Genomic DNA, 21,613 nt, shown 5'->3' on the forward strand with positions numbered 1-21,613 from the left:
TTGATCACTGATATCACACGGCCATTACTCAGCTAGTGGCGGCCCGCATCAAATTCAGGTAACTCCAATCTGGTCAAAATGAGTCCCGGGTATCAGAACTGGCATAAAAGTGGGCAATTCACCAATTTTCACAGTTTTGAATAAGGATTCGGTGTTTTCAGGGATTAAATGACCTTGGGCCACTGATCTCACACCAGATTTATATACATAGTGATGCGTCTCATCAAATTCAGGCCACTCCAGCCTGGCCCAAACAGGTTCTGGGCATCAGAACTGGCATCACAGTGGGCAATCAGCCAGTTAGCTTTGTGCCAGGCTGGAGTGACCTGAAGGTGCTGAGGTCACCACGATCTGTGCGTCTGCAGTGTGACATCAGTGGCACAAGGTCATTTAACCCTTTCAATGACACCCTTTGGGACCCGTTTTATATTTTGCGCAGCTGCTGTTAGGTGTTGTCACACCAGGGCACCACCTCTATGCACTGTATTTGATTATTGTGAACCTTTTTGTTATTAATCCTGTAAAAAAACAGAAAGAAAAATTGCTGAATAAGAAACCAACTTCAGCCCCAAATTTAAAAAAAAAAAAGTATTCGACGAAAAGACATGGCCGTCGCTGAGCATGACGCAGCCCTTTCATCATCCCTTAACCTCAGGAAGCAATGCATGTCGGGAAATGTAGTCCACTGACGCTGCGCATGCTCTGAGCTGTCGGGCGCTGCCAGGACAACGGTCCGCTCACTGCCGCGCCCCCTGATTGGCTGTACACGGTCACTAAGGGAAGGGGCGGAGCCTCAGTGGACGGCGCGTCTCTGGGGGTTGTGAGGGGGACAGAGAGGTGTAGGTGTCCCCGGAGGGACGGACGGAGAGCCCAGCGGGGCCCCTGCTGTGTGAGTATCCCGGGCCCGCCTCCTTCCCTGTGTCCGGGGTGGGGACATATTTATAATGGGTGTGTGTCCTGTCAGAGATTTATAGCTGTTTATCCCAGGCTGTGCTGTGTGCGGTATGTACCCTTCTTCCTACCTGTGGCGTGCATGGCATTGGCCATATTGTGGGGGCCCCTATTTCTTATGCCCCCTTAATCTGCATTTGGCTCCTCAGCGTACATTCCCATAAAGCATTGCAAATTATCGCTCCCCCATTCATTTAAGGGGATGGTGCCTCTTCTCATAAGGGGGTGTTCCCCTTTAAATTCCCCATAGTGGCCTATGGGGTAAGGTAACGCCCCCTGCGCCACACATCTGGATCATATTTCATTGCCCCATGCCCAGTGTCAAGTGCCCACGATTTCACCAGTTCCATTTAATGTTTTGGGGGTCTTCCGTAAGAACAGCTGTTGGCAGGTGTGGAGCTACAAGTCCCAGCATGCCTACAGCTCCCTCCTGCACACTATACTTCTGCGCTGACTCATGGCTGGTTGTTGTAGGGTTTGTCCAATCTGTATCCCCTGTCCATTGATATCTCTAGAGCCCTTGATCATGTGCTCTCTGGCCGGTGTGTAATACGGTTATTACACTACAGCTCACTATATTGCAGTATTTCCTTCCATCATCACAAGATGTCCACTCTCTGAATCACTTTCCTGGAATATGACCTAAAACAACACAGCAAATCTACTCAGCACCCTTCTGTGTGTGAACGATACCCCGATTGTCTGAGCTTTTCTCACACCGCGCGAAGCTCACTACAGATGAAGAACTCCTCCGCTATCAGAGTGTAACGTTATATTCTGTACATAGGGGGCAGTATTATAGTAGTTATATTCTGTACATAGGGGGCAGTATTATAGTAGTTATATTCTGTACATAGGGGGCAGTATTATAGTAGTTATATTCTTGTACATAGGAGCAGTATTATAGTAGTTATATTCTTGTACATAGGAGCAGTATTATAGTAGTTATATTCTTGTACATAGGGGCAGTATTATAGTAGTTATATTCTGTACATAGGGGGCAGTATTATAGTAGTTATATTCTTGTATATAGGGGGCAGTATTATAGTAGTCATATCCTTGTACATAGGATCAGTATTATAGTAGTTATATTCTTGTACATAGGATCAGTATTATAGTAGTTATATTCTTGTACATAGGATCAGTATTATAGTAGTTATATTCTTGTATATAGGGGGCAGTATTATAGTAGTCATATCCTTGTACATAGGAGGCAGTATTATAGTAGTTATATTCTTGTATATAGGGGGCAGTATTGTAGTTATATTCTTGTACATAGGATCAGTATTATAGTAGTTATATTCTTGTACATAGGATCAGTATTATAGTAGTTATATTCTTGTACATAGGATCAGTATTATAGTAGTTATATTCTTGTACATAGGAGCAGTATTATAGTAGTTATATTCTTGTACATAGGGGCAGTATTATAGTAGTTATATTCTTGTATATAGGGGGAAGTATTGCAGTTATATTCTTGTACATAGGATCAGTATTATAGTAGTTATATTCTTGTACATAGGGGCAGTATTATAGTAGTTATATTCTTGTACATAGGGGCAGTATTATAGTAGTTATATTCTTGTACATAGGAGGCAGTATTATAGTGGTTATATTCTTGTACATAGGGGCAGTATTATAGTAGTTATATTCTTTGTACATAGTGGCAGTATTATAGTGGTTATATTCTTGTACATAGGGGCAGTATTATAGTAGGTATATTCTTGTACATAGGGGCAGTATTATAGTAACTATATTCTTGTACATAGGAGCAGTATTATAATAGTTATATTCTTGTACATAGGAGCAGTATTATAATAGTTATATTCTTGTACATAGGGGGCAGTAATAAACATAAGTGAGAGCCTCTTTAGATGTGCAGCTCAGGTGTCACTTCTGTCCTCAGTTGTGTCACAGCACATACATGGTGGAGTTACAGGAGGACCCTCTGCTCAGGGTAGAGAATGACGTTTGTGCTGTATCCTCAGGTCTGATGGGAGGAATATGTCACATAACAGCAGTTTTGCTATAGACAGGAGGTTCTGATCGTTCCCTGCTTTCTATAAGCTGTTGGTCATTATGTTCCTATATTTACCTTTTTCATGCTCTTCCTTCTTTTGCAGATGATCTCGATTTTCCCCTCACTCACCAGTCCATTTGGGTTTATTTACATCAGGCCTGAGTGATGCCCATCATGCCCTTTCATTGGAAACTCTAGATCCACATCTCCTACCGCCTCACATCGGTCTCTCTGCTTTCATGTGGTGCGGTGTTCAGCTGCGACCTCTCTATCCCAGGACATGATATGTTCTCACTCCTGAAGATGGACGGAGGCAATAAGAATCTTGTACATAACTTTATATGCAAAAAGCTTGCGCAGAAAGGCTTTAACCTGAGCTGCTGCAGTGATGGCGAGCCTGCAATACTGCTGAATGGATCCTCGCCCACTGCCCAGGCCGGTGCCCACGCTGCTGCACCCCTGCCAGACAGCGTGGCTGAAGAAGTGCTGCAGACGCTGCTGGACGCCTCGGTTGAGTTTGAGTTGAGGTATCGCAGGGCCTTCAGCGACCTCACCTGCCAGCTGCACATCACCCAGGACACTGCGTATCAGAGCTTCGAGCAGGTGGTGCACGAGCTGTTCAGAGACGGCATAAACTGGGGACGCATTGTAGCTTTTTTCTCTTTTGGGGGGGCGCTGTGCTTTGAAAGTGCAAACAAGGAAATGGAAGATCTGATACCTAGGATTATCGAGTGGATGGCCACCTTTCTGGACACGGCTCTAGGACCATGGATACAAACAAATGGAGGCTGGGTGAGCAGTGGGCTTGTGGGGTGGATGGGCTGTGGGTCTTTGAAAGCAGGTGAACAGCGGGTCACTAAGGGCTTGGCTAGTGGTTGAGCAGTTCAGGATGAGTAAGCAGCGGCTTTGTACTGTGGAGAATTGGTAATAAGTGGTCATGGATGTTGGTGGGCCGTGGATAAACATGGGTCATCGATGAAGGGCGGAGAAATAATGTTTGTCATTTCAGTTTGATGCAAGTTCTCACCCCCTTGACACGCGTGGGTTCTTGATGATTTTCACATGGGTTCTTAACCATAGTGATCGGTGGCCACCAGTTACTGCTTATAGGACATGTTGAATGTCATCCACCTAAGACCCCAGAATCAGGACCCCTGTGCCTTTTTTAATCACCAGGTCCCTTCATCAGTCCTGTGCTTTCTGCCCGGGGAATATTGCCTGACAAGGGGACTTCTCGTTGCCGCAGCTATTTACCTAGCTAGTATTGACTGAGAGTGTCCGCAATTGCGTGGCTTAATGCGGAGAGTCCCTACTAACTTGCAACAGTGCCAGCAACTTAATTTATTCATGTTCCTCATACCTGTGGGGATGTTGTAGTGGAAGCGGGGAATTCCAGACATCCCATTCACTAAATATATGACTGTAATATACTGTGGTTATTGCTCTGAACAGAGCACCCCTCCGCAGCCTACGTTCCTGCATGCTGTGTAGCTGAGCACTGTGGCCCTTCTGCTCTCTAAAAGTACAACTCTCCATCCCATCCACCATCTTTCCTCGGCAGCTTAGACCAAATTTATTGGGGGCGTGCATAATATGCAATAGTGTTCCAACCCAGAATAAAAAATCTTAGGCACAGACCACATAGTGCAAGCAGTGGTACTAGGCTAATTGCCCAAGCCACTCATCCCAATAGCTGTGGATATACTCCCACCAATTTGTAAACATGCAAGAAAGAATAGAGTATTCCAGCCACCATGGAATAAATTATCACAAAATGTTATTAAAATTAAAACAAAAAGGTGCTTGGCATCAATACCAAGTGACAAGAGTTACAGAAAGGGAAAGCAGGTGCAACACCACTTAAACAGCGTCATAGGCAAGAATATATTGTTTCAATCCATATCAAAGTAAAGTGACAGTGCAATAATGGATCCAAAAACCCGTTGTGGTCACATCAGCATAGACATAGTGTATCCTCAAGTGAGGTAATTGTACAAAGCTAGCCATATAGACCACAACCAGTCACATATCATTATTCCTCTTACCCATCACTGTAAAGGGTGTCTCACATGCCGCCCCGACGCACGTTTTGCTTGGGCTTCTTCCAGGGGGCTACTGCTACGTGATCTAATCTCATTTGTCCCCATAAATACTAATCTGCCAGGTGTTCTTACCAGTGTTCCAACCCAGTACTACCCAGCATCTGCTACTGGGAGAATCTAGGGAAAGACTTTAGCATTGAGCCACCAGTGCAGGAGCTTTCTGTACAGGCGATGGTGCCGGTGGATTATGACACCATGTAGCGCCACCCTAAGTGTAGTGATGTCAGTGGCGACACCTGACCTTGTGTGACCTCCTGGTTCCTATATCTATAGTGTAGAGACCACTGCATTGCTATCGGCATGAACACTACATCGTCCGCAGTGCAGCACATCTGGCCGTGTTCTGTTGGATTTTGCTAGGTGCAGATTGAAAAGTGAGTGTCTGAAAACTTGGCCCAGGTCCTATAATGCAGTGCATTCAGGTACATGCAAGAGCAATGCATTGTGGGAGCTGGGACAGTAGTGATATAGACATGCTGTTTGTCACAAGACTGGAGGGTTGATGAATGCATCCAGAAGTCAAAGACTGAACCCAGAAACTTGAATTATTTGTGAATGGAGAATTATAACACATTGTTCACCTAAACAGATCACAAGGCTGCATATTTTACAACTGTCCACTCGTCTGTCTGATGGCTACCTGTCTCGATATCCCCTTATACACAAGCACGCTCAGCCAAGAGACAGATGTCAGGAAGCCCCCATGCACTTTAGATGGCCAACTTAAAGAGGTTGGCCAGTACTTTTTATTGATTGCGTAGCCTCAGGATAGACCATCATTATCGGAAGGGATGTAACACCCAGAATCCCCCCCACCACCACCACCAATCAGCTGTTACCAGTGGGAGCCATAAGTTCTTGGATGCTGCCGGAACACGGCAGCCCTGTCATTTCTAAAGTGGTCGCAGTCAGGTATTGGAGGTGTAGATATCGCCTCCACTGATCATATATTGCTGGCTTATCCTAAGGATAGGCCATAAATTAAAAAAAAAAAAAAAGTAATGGTCAGTCCCTTTAAGACACTGAATCAGCAGGAGCAAAATGGTAATGAGTTGACGTGCAGCCTGAAAGCTAACAGAAAATCAGCCCAGCTCTGTATGTGACTATGGGATAAGACCTAGAGATGAGCCATTAGATTCTCACTGTCCTGGTCTGTAGTCCGGTCCGGTCCTCCATGGCAGCCAGTCTGTAATTCTGCGCCTGGTATCCTGAGCCCCACTGGCACTTACTAGGCACACAGTGTCATGATTACATCAGGCCTAGTAAGTGCAAAAGGTGTCCAGGATGTCGGGTGCAGAAGTAAAGACTGGCTGCCATGGAGGACCGGACTGACGTCAATCAGGGCAGTGCGACTCGCATTGCTCATCTCTAGGAAGACATATTGTAACAAGATAAGTGAAGTGTTTGCAGAGTTGCTCAATAGGTAGCATAATGTTGAAAGTCCTAAAGGTGCACCCTTCTGTGAGCTCATCAGGGTCGTGCGCACCTTTTCTACAGGCGAGTTACTAGGGGTGAGTTCACTGATGATGATGACTAGCCGGTGAGCAATGTCAAGAATGTTATTGTCTTCTCCTCACCTCCTACCGGGGACACTCCTGAGAACAGAACTGGGATTCATGCCTGGACTTAGCCGGCCGCTCCGCAGATTGCACTGTTCATTCTTCTGTAGCCGCATGTAAACATCTCGCTGATGCCCGAGACATTCCTGCACAGGGAGAGCTGGCCGAAGATATGTGGCTTGTGACGAAATCCTCTGTCCTCTCACATAATGACTAGGACTTGTTCTGTAAAGGTGGTCACACGGGCCAAGTGGGGATTTGCCTGCAAGCATTATGGGGGCTCGCTCACCTGGGCAGAGAGATGGGGGGGGAGTATCTGTGCTGGCTTATGTTAGGGCCTGTGGGAGGCAGATTGATGACGCCACGATGCATCCTCTCGCATGTATAGGCCCCGTCTCACATAGCGAGATCGCTAGCGAGATCGCTGCTGAGTCACTAGTTTTGTGACGCAACAGCGACCTCAGTAGCGATCTCGCTATGTGTGACACGTACCAGCGATCAGGCCCCTGCTGCGAGATCGCTGGTCGTGTCGGAATGGCCTGGACCTTTTTTTGGTCGTTGAGGTCCCGCTGACATCGCTGAATCGGTGTGTGTGACACCGATCCAGCGATGTCTTCACTGGTAACCAGGGTAAACATCGGGTTACTAAGCGCAGGGCCGCGCTTAGTAACCCGATGTTTACCCTGGTTACCATCGTAAATGTAAAAAAAAACAAACACTACATACTCACCATCTGTTGCCCGTCAGGTCCCTTGGCGTCTGCTTCCTGCTCTGACTGCCGCCGTAAAGTGAGAGCACAGCAGTGACGTCACCGCTGCGCTCTGCTCTCACTGTACGGCGGCAGTCAGAGCAGGAAGCAGACGCCAAGGGACCTGACGGGCAACAGATGGTGAGTATGTAGTGTTTGTTTTTTTTGGTAACCAGGGTAAACATCGGGTTACTAAGCGCGGCCCTGCGCTTAGTAACCCGATGTTTACCCTGGTTACCCGGGTGCTGCAGGGGGACTTCGGCATCGTTGAAGACAGTTTCAACGATGCCGAAGTCGTTCCCCTGATCGTTGGTCGCTGGAGAGAGCTGTCTGTGTGACAGCTCCCCAGCGACCACACAGCGACACAACAGCGACGCTGCAGCGATCAGCATCGTTGTCTGTATCGCTGCAGCGTCGCTGTGTGTGATGGGGCCTTATAGCACTGATCCAGAACTGAGTGGACTGATGGGATTACTTTGGTGGGAGGAGGGTGAGCTTCTGTGTCCCCCTGATGTCAATGCCGGACATTTTTGTTTTATTAACCTCCTTTTCCTTCCCCACAGGAAGCTTTTGTCAGCCTTTATGGGAGCGACGCCGCAGCCAAATCCAGAAAAAGCCAGGATCGCTTCGGGAAGTGGCTGCTCACTGGAGTGACGCTGGCCGGAGTCTTCATGTTGGCCTCCTACATGATCCGCAGATAGACCTCCGCCCGCCGGACCCAGATAAATCGGAAGGGAGAAGTTTTCACTGTTGACCCAGACAAAGAATGTTTTATCCCCTTCATCATACAGGATGCAAAAAAAGTTTAATAAAAATACCAAAATACCTGGGATTCCCTGTAGCCAACACCAACTTTTTTTTTTTTAACCTTTTGTTAGCTTGTTTTAAGTCTCTGTTCTGTGGATCAGATCCGTAATCTGTATCTAAATAAATAGGTTTTTCCTTTTACCCGTTTGTGCTGGATGTCACCTTGTGTCCTCGTCCTTGTCCTGGATGTTTGTGACATCACTGAGATTGGTCCACAATGCAGTGCAAGTCCCAGGAGGGTCACGTACCTCTCTAAGTAATGACAAGACCCTTATCGTAAATGAAAGGGGGCTTATCCACATCACCAGTACATAAGCGGCTGGCAGACGGGGGGTGTCTTTATTAGCCAGAGGACTCTGTCTCCTTCCAGTACAGGGGATGCCCATTCCTTTACGTGGCAGCTGCTCCAGTTGATGGCAAGAGGTCTGGACTGTTGAAGTCCCTAGTGATCAGCTGATATTGCCGCGTATATCTGCTAAGTAATAAACTATCATAATTGAATAAATTGGGTAGCCGTATGATACATGGACATTATTGTCCTCTACGACAAAGGGGATCCCAGGCAGCGGCACTATCATCAGGCATAGGATTTTGGGGTTCTTATCACACCGTCCCCAGCATCCTTTCTTGTAAGGCGGTGCGCTCCTCTCCAATGGCACTGGTGTATTCGTAAAGGCGAGAGCAGAACCATCCTGAGCATCATATCCTGCCCTGGGGTTGAAAAGCTCAACATAAGTCAAGTCTATGGATACAGGGATAGTGAGGGGTGCTGGTGGGATCAAGTTGCACTAGAAGAGCTCATATTTAATCTCTACCAGTATCTTAAGGAACTGGATGATAAATTTGGATTTTACACTTAATAGCAGCAGTAGTACTATTTGCTATCTTCTAGGGGGGATCTATAAGTAGATTTATCACCCCTATATAGAGCCTGATATGTGAGAACAGAATAAAGAAGATGTAAATAGAACTGTATCCTCCAACTTGCGGCTGTTGGAGCATGCTGGGAGTTGTAGTTTTGAAATAGGTTGGAAACCTTGAGGTATTTGCGGTAAAAGATGAAGGAGATGATAAATTGTATAACCATATAAGTGTGACTATAGTATGCCAAAAATAATATATTCACTAATCCTGGCAAATTAATAATCCTTAAAGGGGTTATCTGGAGCTTTCCTTTCTTTTTGCTAAGATCCCACCTGCCTGTTATGCTTGGTGCCATTTCAGAGTGGTCAGCTTCCAGTGACGACATGTCGACAGTGCGGCTTTTTTCACATTCTCTGTTGACGGGGTGTGACTGCTGACTCCTTGCTGCCTAACTGCAGGGAGCAGGCTGTCAATCAGCATGACGCCCCATCGACAGAGCGAAAGAGAGCTGCTCTGTTGACGTGTCGACACCTGAAGCTGCAGAATGACAGGCACGAGATGTCTGTAAACCACTTTGAGCCAGCAAACATAGGCAGGTCGCTAGCAACGCCATGCCTGTAAAACCTTGGCTCCATAATCTAAAAATAATCAAAATCCCAGATGATAAGTCCTTTCTCATTAAAGGGGTTACGATCTAAGCCCTAATGTCATGCTTAAAGTGAATGTTCATCTTTTATCATAAGGTAATCATTTCTACTGATTCATTTGATCTATTTTTATAGAGATCGAAGTGCTATTTTTTTTATTTATTTTTTTTTTTTTTAGTACAGAGCTCCAAATCTCCTGCACAGAGATAAATGATAGCTTTGTGGCTTCCTGCAGCCATCACCTGGGGGATCCTACTCTTGCCTCACTAGTAAGTACTGTGTATGACCAGTGAGCAGGAGGCTCCCTCTAGTGGTGGCTGTAGGGCATGTAACTACATTTATGCATGGGATGGGTGGTTGGAGACTTGTGGACACCTAATGATCACCTCTGTTACTTAGGTCGATTCAGCTTACTCGTCACTCTGTGAAGTTTACTGATCAATTTCACCTTTAAGATCTGAGTAACAATCTCCTGACACAAACAAATTCCATTGTGAAAATTAATAAATACATTTTCTGTAACAGATTACTCCTGTCTGGTTGTGTTTTTTTAAATATTATTTTGATGATTTTATTAAGTTATTGTCCAGGGCCTTACTGTCATATTTGTCAGATTTCCACTTTATTTATTAGATATTTTCTTTATTTTCACAAATAACATGTTGCAATAGCATAGCACTATACAATTTGTTTCCTGAATATTTCACAAGCCGTGGGTATGGCTGTAAGCTGAGGGGTACGCCAATAGGGGAATTAATGAGATTCTCTAGAAGGAGGGTTGGGCGTCTGGTGGTTTTAGAGGGTGGCCTAGAGGACCAGATGTTTCATTGGGATCCATGAAATTCCTAATTAATGGGGAGGATGATCCATGGGCTGCTTCCCCCTGAAGACAACAGGTGATTGAGGCTCCATAATTGAGGCATCTTTTAATTAAATGTAGTTGGCTATATTAAACACCCCTATTAAAGTGAATGTCCCCTTCATAATCTTGTACCGATCCTCAGTTATAGCCTGACCCTCCAAATCTACACTCACGATCTTGCAGACTTTAGAGGTGAAGCTGCCAGCAGCCCCTGCTTGTTATTTGTTTGCAGAAAACTTACCTTGGCAATTTGGCCTCGACCAGTTTTTTTGGCTAAGTGGCCATTACTGATATGTAAATGACAAAAGCAGGAGGAACAGGCCAGTGTGTACTGGGTGAGAGCCAGAACAGGATCTGCAGAAACTGGTGAGAGTTGAGTATTGATTCTTATTAGCGATTAGATGGAGGCCCGCTGCTATCGCATCGGGTGGGCGGTAATGTCATGACGGGGGCAGGCTTTGCAGCGTTGAGAATCTCTCCCCCCCCCATGTGCTCACCCACCTATCCACTCTCTAGCTCCTGGGCAGGGGAGGAAGCAAAAGACAATACTGACATTACAGCAGGAGATCAGAGGATACATTTTGTGAGGTAAACTATTGTTTAAAAACTGTGAAATATTTTACCTCACAAAAGCAATCCTCTTTAATCCCCTGCTGTAATGTAAGGCTATGTGCACACGTATTTGTGAGGGCTGTGGATTTTTCCACAGCGATTTTGAATAATCCCCCGAGCCAAAACACTGCGTTTTTCCTGCAGATTTATTGAGGATTGAGGCTACGTTCACACGATCAGGATTTCCATCCTTTTTTTTTCCTGCCCGTTTTTGGAAAACGGCAGCTAAATTCCGCAGTGAATTTGAGCTGCGTTTTCTGATCCTTTTTCTTCAGCGTTTTCCACTGCGGGTTTCCAATAGCAGTTTCCTATTGGAGCTGCTGGAAAACCGGTGCGGAATCCGCTGAAAGAATTGACATGCTACTTCTTTTTTCCGCTGGAAAATCCGCGCGGATTTTCCAGCGGAAAAACGGATCGTTAGCACAGCGGTTTTGGTTTTCCATTGGGTTACATTGTACTGTAACCAACATGGAAAACTGATCCGGATCCGCAGCTGAAAATCCGCTACGGATCCGGATCAAAATCCGGATCGTGTGAACGTAGCCTTACCGCGGTTTTTGTGCGGATTCCACTGCGGTTTTACACCTGTGGTTTTCTATTATGGAGCAGGTGAAATCCGCACAAAGAATTGACATGCTGCGGAATGTAAACCACTGCGTTTCAGCACGTTTTTTTTCCGCAGCATGGGCACAGTGGTTTTTTTTTTCCATAGGTTTACATTGACATTACAAGGTAAATTTTTATATGTATGCAAATGTGCTCAGATAAGGTGTTATCTGAGCATGCTCAGGTGCTGAGTGACTTCGGCGTGCTCAAAACATGTTCAAGTCTCCGCGACTACATGTCTCATGGCTGTTCGACAGCTACTAAATACTAAATAAAAGGAAAGTATATATGCAGTAACTCCACCAGCAGAATAGTGAGTGCAGCTCTGGAGTATAACACAGGATGTAACTCAGGATCAGTACAGGATAAGTTATGTAATGTATGTACACAGTGACTCCACCAGCAGAATAGTGAGTGCAGCTCTGGGGTATAATACAGGGTGTAACTCAGGACCAGTACAGGATAAGTTATGTAATGTATGTACACAGTGACTGCAGCAGCAGAATAGTGAGTGCAGCTCTGGAGTATAACACAGGATGTAACTCAGGATCAGTACAGGATAAGTTATGTAATGTATGTACACAGTGACCCCACCAGCAGAATAGTGAGTTCAGCTCTGGGGTATAATACAGGATGTAACTCAGGATCAGTACAGGATAAGTAATGTAATGTATGTATACAGTGACTGCACCAGCAGAATAGTGAGTGCAGCTCTGGAGGATAATGCAGGATGTAACTCAGGATCAGTACAGGATATGTAATGTAATGTATGTACACAGTGACTCCATTAGCAGAATAGTGAGTGCAGCTCTGGATGCACATGATGTAAGTCAAGGCAAGCAGACACAAGGTTGTTTGCAGTTTATCATTAGTTTTGGGACTACAATTATGGAATACAAATAGACCCTGATAGGATTGTCAGTAACAGAAGACACATGCACACCCGATCATGTGGATTGCTGACAGTTTATTTGCAGACAGTTGGTGAACTAGTACATGGCATACTGCAGTTAGCTGTTTACAGAGGGTGTGTGGTGGCTCCTATCTTGTCTTATTTTTTCCAGTCGTTCTTTTCGTAGTCCCATTTGGAGGAGAAGCCTTCAATGGGCCCCACACGCATGTCCAGCATTCTGCGAATCTGCATTGCTATCCAGTCTTCATGCAGGGTGTGTGGGAGAGGGGGGAAGACTACAGGGACAGAAAACATGGGGTCAGTGCCACTAAAAACAGGTCCCACAGAGCCCTGCCTCCCATATTATCCTCACCATGTACTCTCTGCCACCAGACTATGAGCCCTGTTATCCCAAAGAAGAAGAAAATGGCACCAAATACAGTTTTCCACTCGTTTGATGGTTTATTCAACTCCGCGTACGTCAGGTTAAACTTGATGCGGTAAACTGTAGGGGGATGGAGAGAAAGAAAAGAGTTAAAGCAGCACCAAACAAGGATCAACTTTACCCTAATGGGGTATGTACCATGGCAAGGGTCAAAACAGATCTTGGGCAGTTCATCATAATAAAAAGACTTTTCAAACCAAGCATAGAAACTATGTGCACCCTTGGCGCAGCCAGAAAAAAAAGTTCACTACATTGTCACACCTGCATATTTTCCATCTATCTCCATCCTTCTCTGATTCCCGTAAAGACAGAGCTGTCAATCAAGGAAGAGATGGATGCAAAACAAGTAGGTGCGAAGATACACTGAGCTGCTCCGCCACACCGAGGGTGCACCGAGCGCCTGTGCTTGGTTTGAACAGTCATTTTGTGCTCATAGATTCCCTTTAACTTCAACATTTTAATTTTGTGCCATTTCTGGCTTTAGTAATATAGATTGATTGATATTTTTCAACTGGAGCACCTTAATGGTGACCGTCAGGTATGTTAAGGCAAGGCAAGTGCTTAAAGGGCAAATTCAACCTCGCCTCATATACCATAGAAGCATATCAGCAGATCAGAACCATAGCTATTAAGCTTGGACCCATGCTTCTTTTTAAAGCTACAGATCATATAAACCAAATTAACGACACCCACAGGTTTCCATCACTGGACCAATACCAATCAAATCAAGAGTCCCAGTAATGTGAACCAGTAGACAACTGATCCTGATCACACTGTACATTACGTGATATCTTGTCTTCTGGACTCAGCTGCTTCCAAGGTCCTTTCTCCTTTTCCTTAAGAGCCTTCTCCTGTGAGCTAAGACCATCAATGAAGGGAATATCAGGTAATGGTAGAGTTCGGTGGTCAAAGTATGCCGGCTTTGTGTAATATGGTACCGCATCTAATGATGGAAAAAAATAATGCTGTTAGTCCAAATACTGACACCATTGCATTCATATTTTCATATTTATGGAGGCAGTATTATAGTAGTTGTATTATACAAAGTGGGCAGCTTGCCACAATATTGTAGTAATGTTTTTTACATAGGAGCAGTGTTATAGCAATTATAATCTTTTACATACAAGGCAGTATTATAGTAGTTATATTCCTGTACATATGGGCAGTAGTATAGTAGTTATATTCTTGTACATAGGGGGCTGTATTATAGTAGTTATATTCTTGCACATAGGGGCAGTATTATAATAGTTATATTCTTTGTACATAGGGGGCAGTATTATAGTAGTTATATTCTTGTACATAGGACAGTATTATAGTAGTTATATTTTTGTACATAGGACAGTATTATAGTAGTTATATTCTTGTATATAGGGAGAAGTAATATAGTAGTTATATTCCTGTACATATGGGCAGTAGTATAGTAGTTATATTCTTGTACATAGGGGGCTGTATTATAGTAGTTATATTCTTGCACATAGGGGCAGTATTATAGTAGTTATATTCTTTGTACATAGGGGGCAGTATTATAGTAGTTATATTCTTGTACATAGGGGGCAGTAGTATAGTAGTTATATTCTTGTACATAGGACAGTATTATAGTAGTTATATTTTTGTACATAGGACAGTATTATAGTAGTTATATTCTTGTATATAGGGAGAAGTAATATAGTAGTTATATTCCTGTACATATGGGCAGTAGTATAGTAGTTATATTCTTGTACATAGGGGGCTGTATTATAGTAGTTATATTCTTGCACATAGGGGCAGTATTATAGTACCGTAGTTATATTCTTGTACATATGGGCAGTATTATAGTATTCATGTACATAGGGAGAGAAGGTTTATAGTAGTTATATTCTTATATAGCGTGCAGTTTTATAGTTGTAGTTTTTTTTCTTTCTTGTAAATGTCTTGCCATTTCTGCTTTCTATCTGGGAAGCTGTAGCCTTGTTTAGATTTACCTATACAGACATGATTGTGAGCCTTTTTGATATAGGATTTTCCCAGGCAGTGTCAACACATGATGCTTTGCGTCTGGTGTTTTTAGGGGGTTTTGATGGAGGAACTGTTGTCACTGGTAGTAACCTATAACTAGAGAAGCTCCTGAAAACCTCTACGTGTCTTAAGCTCTTGGTTTGGTAACTGAGGTTCACACACTTCTACATCTCGTTTGTTACTGACTCTTTGTACAGGAGCCTCATTCTGTGCTGTTCTCACTTCGGAAACTCAGTACAGGCGCCTCACAGCTAGTTTTGGGCCCTTCACAATTTTTCTCCTCAGTCTCAATATAATTTATGCATTATACTGGATGTACTTCATGCCTCATTCTGTATGATAAGCTGTTCCTTATTAGTTGCCTCACGTTTGTGTCCTTGTTATTTACAGCTGTCTCATTGACAGATTTTCTTAAAGATGCCTGGTTCTATGGGATAACCACAGGAGCTTCCCGCCATTATTTCTGGTACCTCATGCCAGAGCTTTTATGTGGTTCATTCTGTTAATTTGTCAGTCAGGTCTCCTTCTCCCAGTGTGATATGATGTTATGACAAGCACTTACCACTGTCCCCATGGCCATGGGCCGCCCTTACGCTGACAGCTCCTAGTACCCTCATTTTAGCCAAAAGCGGCGACCTCTGTGCCAGAAGCGACAACATCTGTAATGAAAATGATCATAAGTCAAGATCTGCACCATTATATGTGCCCAAGCCTCTCCTGCCCCCCTTTATTGGGAATGAGGGTCATGTCCTATGAAGTACGAACAGAGTGGCGCTGTGTGGATCGCCCTGGCACTGCCACTTGGCACCTGTGTTGAGCATGCTTCTAACCTCTAGCAACTGGGAAAGGTCGAAACGTCTCATCCTGTGTCCGTCTATGTGGATGCAATAAGATTGTCAGCTTTTTGGTACAAGCTACTACTTTGCAAGGTAGGAGAGAGATTTGGGGTCCTGCACGGAAAACGATATGAGGTTACTACATGCACTGGCCTAGCCGGTAGATTAGCAGGGCCTTCTTGTCCTCGCTGCCCTGGCATCAGCAGCCGGTTTTTAATCCATTGCACAGAAATCGCTTTATCCCCCTCCCCCTATGTATCGAACAGCACCCACATTTTGGGAGATGGCAGCACAGGCCTTTTGCAGTACTCACAGTGACGGGGTAGGGAGCCGAGCTGTAGACTCTGTAAAATGGAGAGAGACTGAGGGACAAGGTCTGGGATCACAGCCAAACAAAGATTTTGAGAAAAAGCCAGGAGCAGTGCATTCTGGGACAGAGAGCCTTAATCCACCCCCTCCCCAGCAGATTGTGGCAAGAAATCAGAAAAGGAGGGGTACACACTAGATCACCACCTTCTTCCCGTCTCCTCCTCTCTGTTTGAGTCTTTCCCTTTTTCATTGTGCCACCAGCCATGAAAGACCCTACTGTCTACCACCTCCCCCGTTTCCTCCTCCGGCCTTTAAGGCTTTTTTTTTTTTTTTTTTTTTTTAAAGGGGCCCAGTTACCAATTTATGTATCAACAAGGTCGCCATAGTAGCTGACCCTATTATATAAAGGCCTACGGAAGGGGGAAATAGATCATATTCTGTCCCCTTAGCATCGCTTTTCTACAAAGCCACCCTGATGTTAAATAATAACCAAAACTGGACCATGAGACCAATAAAAAAAAAAGAAAAATCTACTTCCAACTTTAGAGCACTAAAGTTTTCTATGTGGCCGCAAAAACAGGGCCGCAATAATTCCACGGCGCGCCATGCACCGTATGGCCGTATTTACGGCTGCGACAAAAGATCGAGCTTGCTCGATCTTTTTCACGGCTTACGGACACGGCCCCCATTGTAAATCAATGGAGCCGCAAAAACAATGGAAGGTTGTTTTTGCGGTGCGCCGTCACTTCCGGTTTTGCGGACCGCCATTTGTTTTTCCCAATACTTTTGCTGTAGTATTCAGAACCTGGAAAACGGCAATCCGCAAGTTTTGGGGGGTCCATTATAGCGGCAGACCTTGAAAATTGCGGCAATACGGCCCGCAAAAAAGACCCGCAATAACGGGCTGCAAAAAAACACGGCAAGTGTAAAAGAAGCCTAAGGAGTACACCCAGAATTCTACAATATCCCACAAATTACTGTTCGGCCCCCCAAAATTAAATAAACTCTCAGTGTTTCAGACTACCAAATTTGAAGGTTTATTAATACAAAAGACTCCACAAACAAGTGACAAAAATCTAAAAAAAAAAAAAAACACAATTCAAATCTAATAAAGCAGTGTGGTCACAATAGAGTATGTGCACACTGAGGGCTCGATTCATTATTGCATTTCCGCCAGGTTTGCAGTGTAAATACCTCATTTTTTGTTTAAAAAAAAAAATCATCTATTCAGTGGCACACATAGAAATCACAGGGCCCCATAGCAAAATAACTCATTGCATTGCCCCCTTGCCTCTTACTAAAAAAAATAAAAATTATATTATATATATTAAACCAAGAGAGTCGTGGCACATACAGTACACAGTGACAATGCCCCTATTGAAACCCCTTAGTGTTGTCACCAGCAATAAAAGGGGTATGGTCATTATAGAGTATGATGCTCCCAATAGCATAAACTAAGCATGGCATCACCACAGTTTTACCCCACAAGTACAGTGCCACCAACACAGTATAATACCCCAAAGCCCCTTACACTCATACAGTATCATGGCCTGGAAGAGTGATGCGCTTACAGCCCCGTTGTCAGGTTGAGGGCCCCCCACAATCCCTCACACAGTATAAGAGCCCCACAGCCCACAACTCAATATGGGAGCCCACGCAGTTCCCCATAGACCCTCACACAGTATTGCGACCCCCCACTAGCCCACCTCCCACCAGCCTGCCCCTCATTCAGTATGATTGTCCCCCTCAATTATGGACATTGAAAGAAATAAGAAACAAACAAACAAACAAAAAAACACTCCTTGCCCCGGCACACTGTTCCCATCTGTGTGAGTACTGAGGCTTGAACACAGCAGGCGCAATGTAGTGACGTCTCTGCGCCAGCAGTGCCCAGAGTCAGACTCACCGGCACAGTCTGAATGGTGCATTACGGATCCGCAGCATTTCAGAGTCAAACTTAACTGGCTGAAATCATGCAGCCAGTGCCTGATACTTTGGACTTTGCCAAGTGTGGGATTGCACTTTTTTTTGCAATTTCACCACACTTGGAATTTTTTTTCCCATTTTCTAGTACACGACATGCTTTATTAGGGGGTCATGAATGTGAATATAACACCTGTAGTTATATACTCACCGCAGCCACCTTCACCTGTTTTCAGCCCCGTTCTGCCACCACGTGACTGCAGTTGGGAACAGCCAAATCACACAGATGAGTGAGGCGGCGGAGGTCCCTTTTTAAAAACTTCTCAATGCAAGTCTATGGGAATTAAGGATGAGGCTCTGTAGCCTCGTTCTGAGCCCCATTAACTTGTATTGAAAAAAAAAGTGACTTCCACTACACACAGTGATGCGGTGACTTACAAAGGCCGTAACGTCCTGCCGGAGCAACCGGAAAACAGATGGAGACACCAACTGATGAGTATATACAGTAACTACATTCAACATGTGATCCCTAACCAAGGGAACAAAAAACAATGGCTGAAGTAGGGCTTTAAATATGGTGCCCACCTAATGGCATATTAGTGGACCACATGGGAAAAAAAAAGTATATTGGGACTACCCAGAGGTTGGTAGACGCTGAAGATTCCTGAGGTACAACTGGGTGTTGTGACTTTGACAAATGTTATCTATCACCACCACCCTCAGTCCTTTCTGGTTTTGGCCTACAAATACTGATGTAAAATACTGACCAAATACTGAACTTGTGAACATGGCCTTAGGAGTCATGACTGACGACATGAGCCGACGTGGATTTACTGAATATTTCACACCTAGAAGATTCATAGAGTAAAGGAGGAATCTATTTTTCCACACTTTGACTGCAACTTGGGGAATAAATATATATATATATATACACTTATACAGCTCTGGCAAAATTAAGAGACCACTGCAAAATGTTCAGTTTGTCTGATTTTTCTCTTTATAGGTATATTTTTGTAAAATGTAAATTGTTCATTTATTCTATAAACTTCTGACAACATGTCTCCGAATTTCCAAGCAATAAATTTTGTAATTTTTTTCTGAAAAGGAGAAATGGTCTCAAAATAAAAAAAAACAAAGAAAAAAAACAAAAACAACAACAACAAAAAAAACAGTACTTTCAGACCTCAAATAATGCAAAGAAAACAAGTTCATAATCATTTAGAAACAATAATACTAGTGATGTGCGAATATACTCGTTACTCGAGATTTCCCGAGCACGCTCGGGTGTCCTCCGAGTATTTTTTAGTGTTCAGAAATTTCGTTTTTATCGCCGCCGCTAAGTGATTTACATCTGTTAGCCAGCATAAGTACATGTGGGGGTTGCCTGGTTGCTAGGGAATCCCCACATGTACTTATGCTGGCTAACAGATGTAAATCATTCAGCTGCGGAAATAAAAACTAAATTTCCGAGCACTAAAAAATACTAGGAGGACACCCGATCGTGCACGGGAAATCTCGAGTAACGAGTATATTCGCTCATCACTAAACAATACTAAAGTTTTAACTCATGGGGTCTGTCTTATTACAGGGTCTGACTATGCGGGTGCTGCCTTATTACAGAGTCTGCCTATGGGGGTGCTGCCTTATTACAGGGTCTGACTATGGGGGTGCTGCCTTATTACTGGGTCTGCCTATGGGGGCTGCCTTATTAAAGGGTCTGACTATGGGGGCTGCCTTATTACAGGGTCTGACTATGGGGGTGCTGCCTTATTACAGGGTCTGCCTATAGGGGTGCTGCCTTATTACAGGGTCTGACTATGGGGGTGCTGTCTTATTACAGGGTCTGCCTATAGGGGTGCTGCCTTATTACAGGGTCTGACTATGGGGGTGCTGCCTTATTACAGAGTCTGCCTATGGGGGCTGCCTTATTACAGGGTTTGACTATGGGGGTGCTGCCTTATTACAGGGTCTGACTATGGGGGTGCTGCCTTATTACTGGGTCTGCCTATTGGGGCTGCCTTATTAAAGGGTCTGACTATGGGGACTGCCTTATTACAGGGTCTGACTATGGGGGTGCTGCCTTATTATTAGGGTATCACGTGCAGTAATAGGGACACATACGGCAGCAGCGGCTAAGTATTGGGATATCAGGTGCAATAATAGGGACACATACGGCAGCAGCAGCTCAGTATTGGGGTATCAGGTGGAGTAATAGGGTCACATACGGCAGCAGCGGCTCAGTATTGGGGTATCAGGTACAGTGATAGGGACACATACGGCAGCAGCAGCTCAGTATTGGGGTATCAGGGGCAGTAATAGGGACACATACGGCAGCAGCGGCTCAGTATTGGGGTATCAGGGGCAGTAATAGGGACACATACGGCAGCAGCGGCTCAGTATTGGGGTATCAGGTGCAGTAATAGGGTCACATACGGCAGCAGCGGCTCAGTATTGGGGTATCAGGGGCAGTAATAGGGACACATACGGCAGCAGCGGCTCAGTATTGGGGTATCAGGTGCAGTAATAGGGACACATACGACAGCAGCGGCTCAGTATTGGGGTATCAGGTGCAGTAATAGGGACACATACGGCAGCAGCGGCTCAGTATTGGGGTATCAGGTGCAGTAATAGGGACAAATACGGCATTAGCGGCTCAGTATTGGGGTATCAGGTACAGTAATAGGGACACATACGGCAGCAGCGGCTCAGTATTGGGGTATCAGGTGCAGTAATAGGGACACATACGGCAGCAGCAGCTCAGTATTGGGGTATCAGGGGCAGTAATAGGGACACATACGGCAGCAGCGGCTCAGTATTGGGGTATCAGGGGCAGTAATAGGGACACATACGGCAGCAGCAGCTCAGTATTGGGGTATCAGGTGCAGTAATAGGGACACATACGGCAGCAGCGGCTCAGTATTGGGGTATCAGGTGCAGTAATAGGGACACATACGGCAGCAGCGGCTCAGTATTGGGGTATCAGGTGCAGTAATAGGGACACATATGGCAGCAGCGGCTCAGTATTGGGGTATCAGGGGCAGTAATAGGGACACATATGGCAGCAGCAGCTCAGTATTGGGGTATCAGGTGCAGTAATAGGGACACATACGGCAGCAGCGGCTCAGTATTGGGGTATCAGGTGCAGTAATAGGTACACATACGGCAGCAGCGGCTCAGTAATGGGGTATCAGGTGCAGTAATAGGGACACATACGGCAGCAGCGGCTCAGTATTGGGGTATCAGGTGCAGTAATAGGGACACATACGGCAGCAGCGGATCAGTATTGGGGTATCAGGTGCAGTAATAGGGACACATACGGCAGCAGCGGCTCAGTATTAGGGTATCAGCAGGATGAGGGGTTTGTGCAGGTTGGGAATAGATGGTGATGGGGCTGGAATATGAGAAGTGAAATGTGTCTGTTGTAATCTCTGCAGC

At 44.9% G+C, this 21,613-nt stretch overlaps 2 protein-coding genes across 5 annotated transcripts; one reads left to right on the forward strand and one right to left on the reverse strand.

Moving 5' to 3' along the window:
- Positions 1 to 682: 682 nt before the first annotated feature.
- Positions 683 to 10,221, forward strand: BCL2L1 (BCL2 like 1). Of its 3 annotated transcripts, XM_077253078.1 has the most exons (4): positions 702 to 889; positions 1,536 to 1,715; positions 3,075 to 3,763; positions 7,944 to 10,221. In XM_077253078.1, the coding sequence occupies exons 3-4, from the start codon at positions 3,257 to 3,259 to the stop codon at positions 8,079 to 8,081; spliced, it is 645 nt and encodes a 214-aa protein (XP_077109193.1). In that variant the 5' UTR covers positions 702 to 889; positions 1,536 to 1,715; positions 3,075 to 3,256; the 3' UTR covers positions 8,082 to 10,221. The 3 variants fall into 3 exon arrangements, with proteins under 3 accessions (XP_077109195.1, XP_077109193.1, XP_077109194.1); XM_077253080.1 differs by lacking the exon at positions 1,536 to 1,715 and having other exon boundaries at positions 683 to 889; XM_077253079.1 differs by lacking the exon at positions 1,536 to 1,715 and having other exon boundaries at positions 882 to 1,002.
- Positions 10,222 to 12,725: 2,504 nt separating this feature from the next.
- COX4I2 (cytochrome c oxidase subunit 4I2) lies at positions 12,726 to 18,539 on the reverse strand. Of its 2 annotated transcripts, none has more exons than XM_077253082.1 (5): positions 18,390 to 18,539; positions 15,673 to 15,769; positions 13,900 to 14,058; positions 13,044 to 13,175; positions 12,726 to 12,966 (listed from the first exon to the last, which is right to left on the reverse strand). In XM_077253082.1, the coding sequence occupies exons 2-5, from the start codon at positions 15,767 to 15,769 to the stop codon at positions 12,830 to 12,832; spliced, it is 525 nt and encodes a 174-aa protein (XP_077109197.1). In that variant the 5' UTR covers positions 18,390 to 18,539; the 3' UTR covers positions 12,726 to 12,829. The 2 variants fall into 2 exon arrangements, with proteins under 2 accessions (XP_077109197.1, XP_077109196.1); XM_077253081.1 differs by lacking the exon at positions 18,390 to 18,539 and adding an exon at positions 16,260 to 16,399.
- Between the last annotated feature and the right edge of the window lie 3,074 nt (positions 18,540 to 21,613).

The sequence above is a fragment of the Ranitomeya variabilis genome, chromosome 4, assembly GCF_051348905.1.
Source record: "Ranitomeya variabilis isolate aRanVar5 chromosome 4, aRanVar5.hap1, whole genome shotgun sequence".
Taxonomy (NCBI): Eukaryota; Metazoa; Chordata; class Amphibia; order Anura; family Dendrobatidae; genus Ranitomeya; species Ranitomeya variabilis.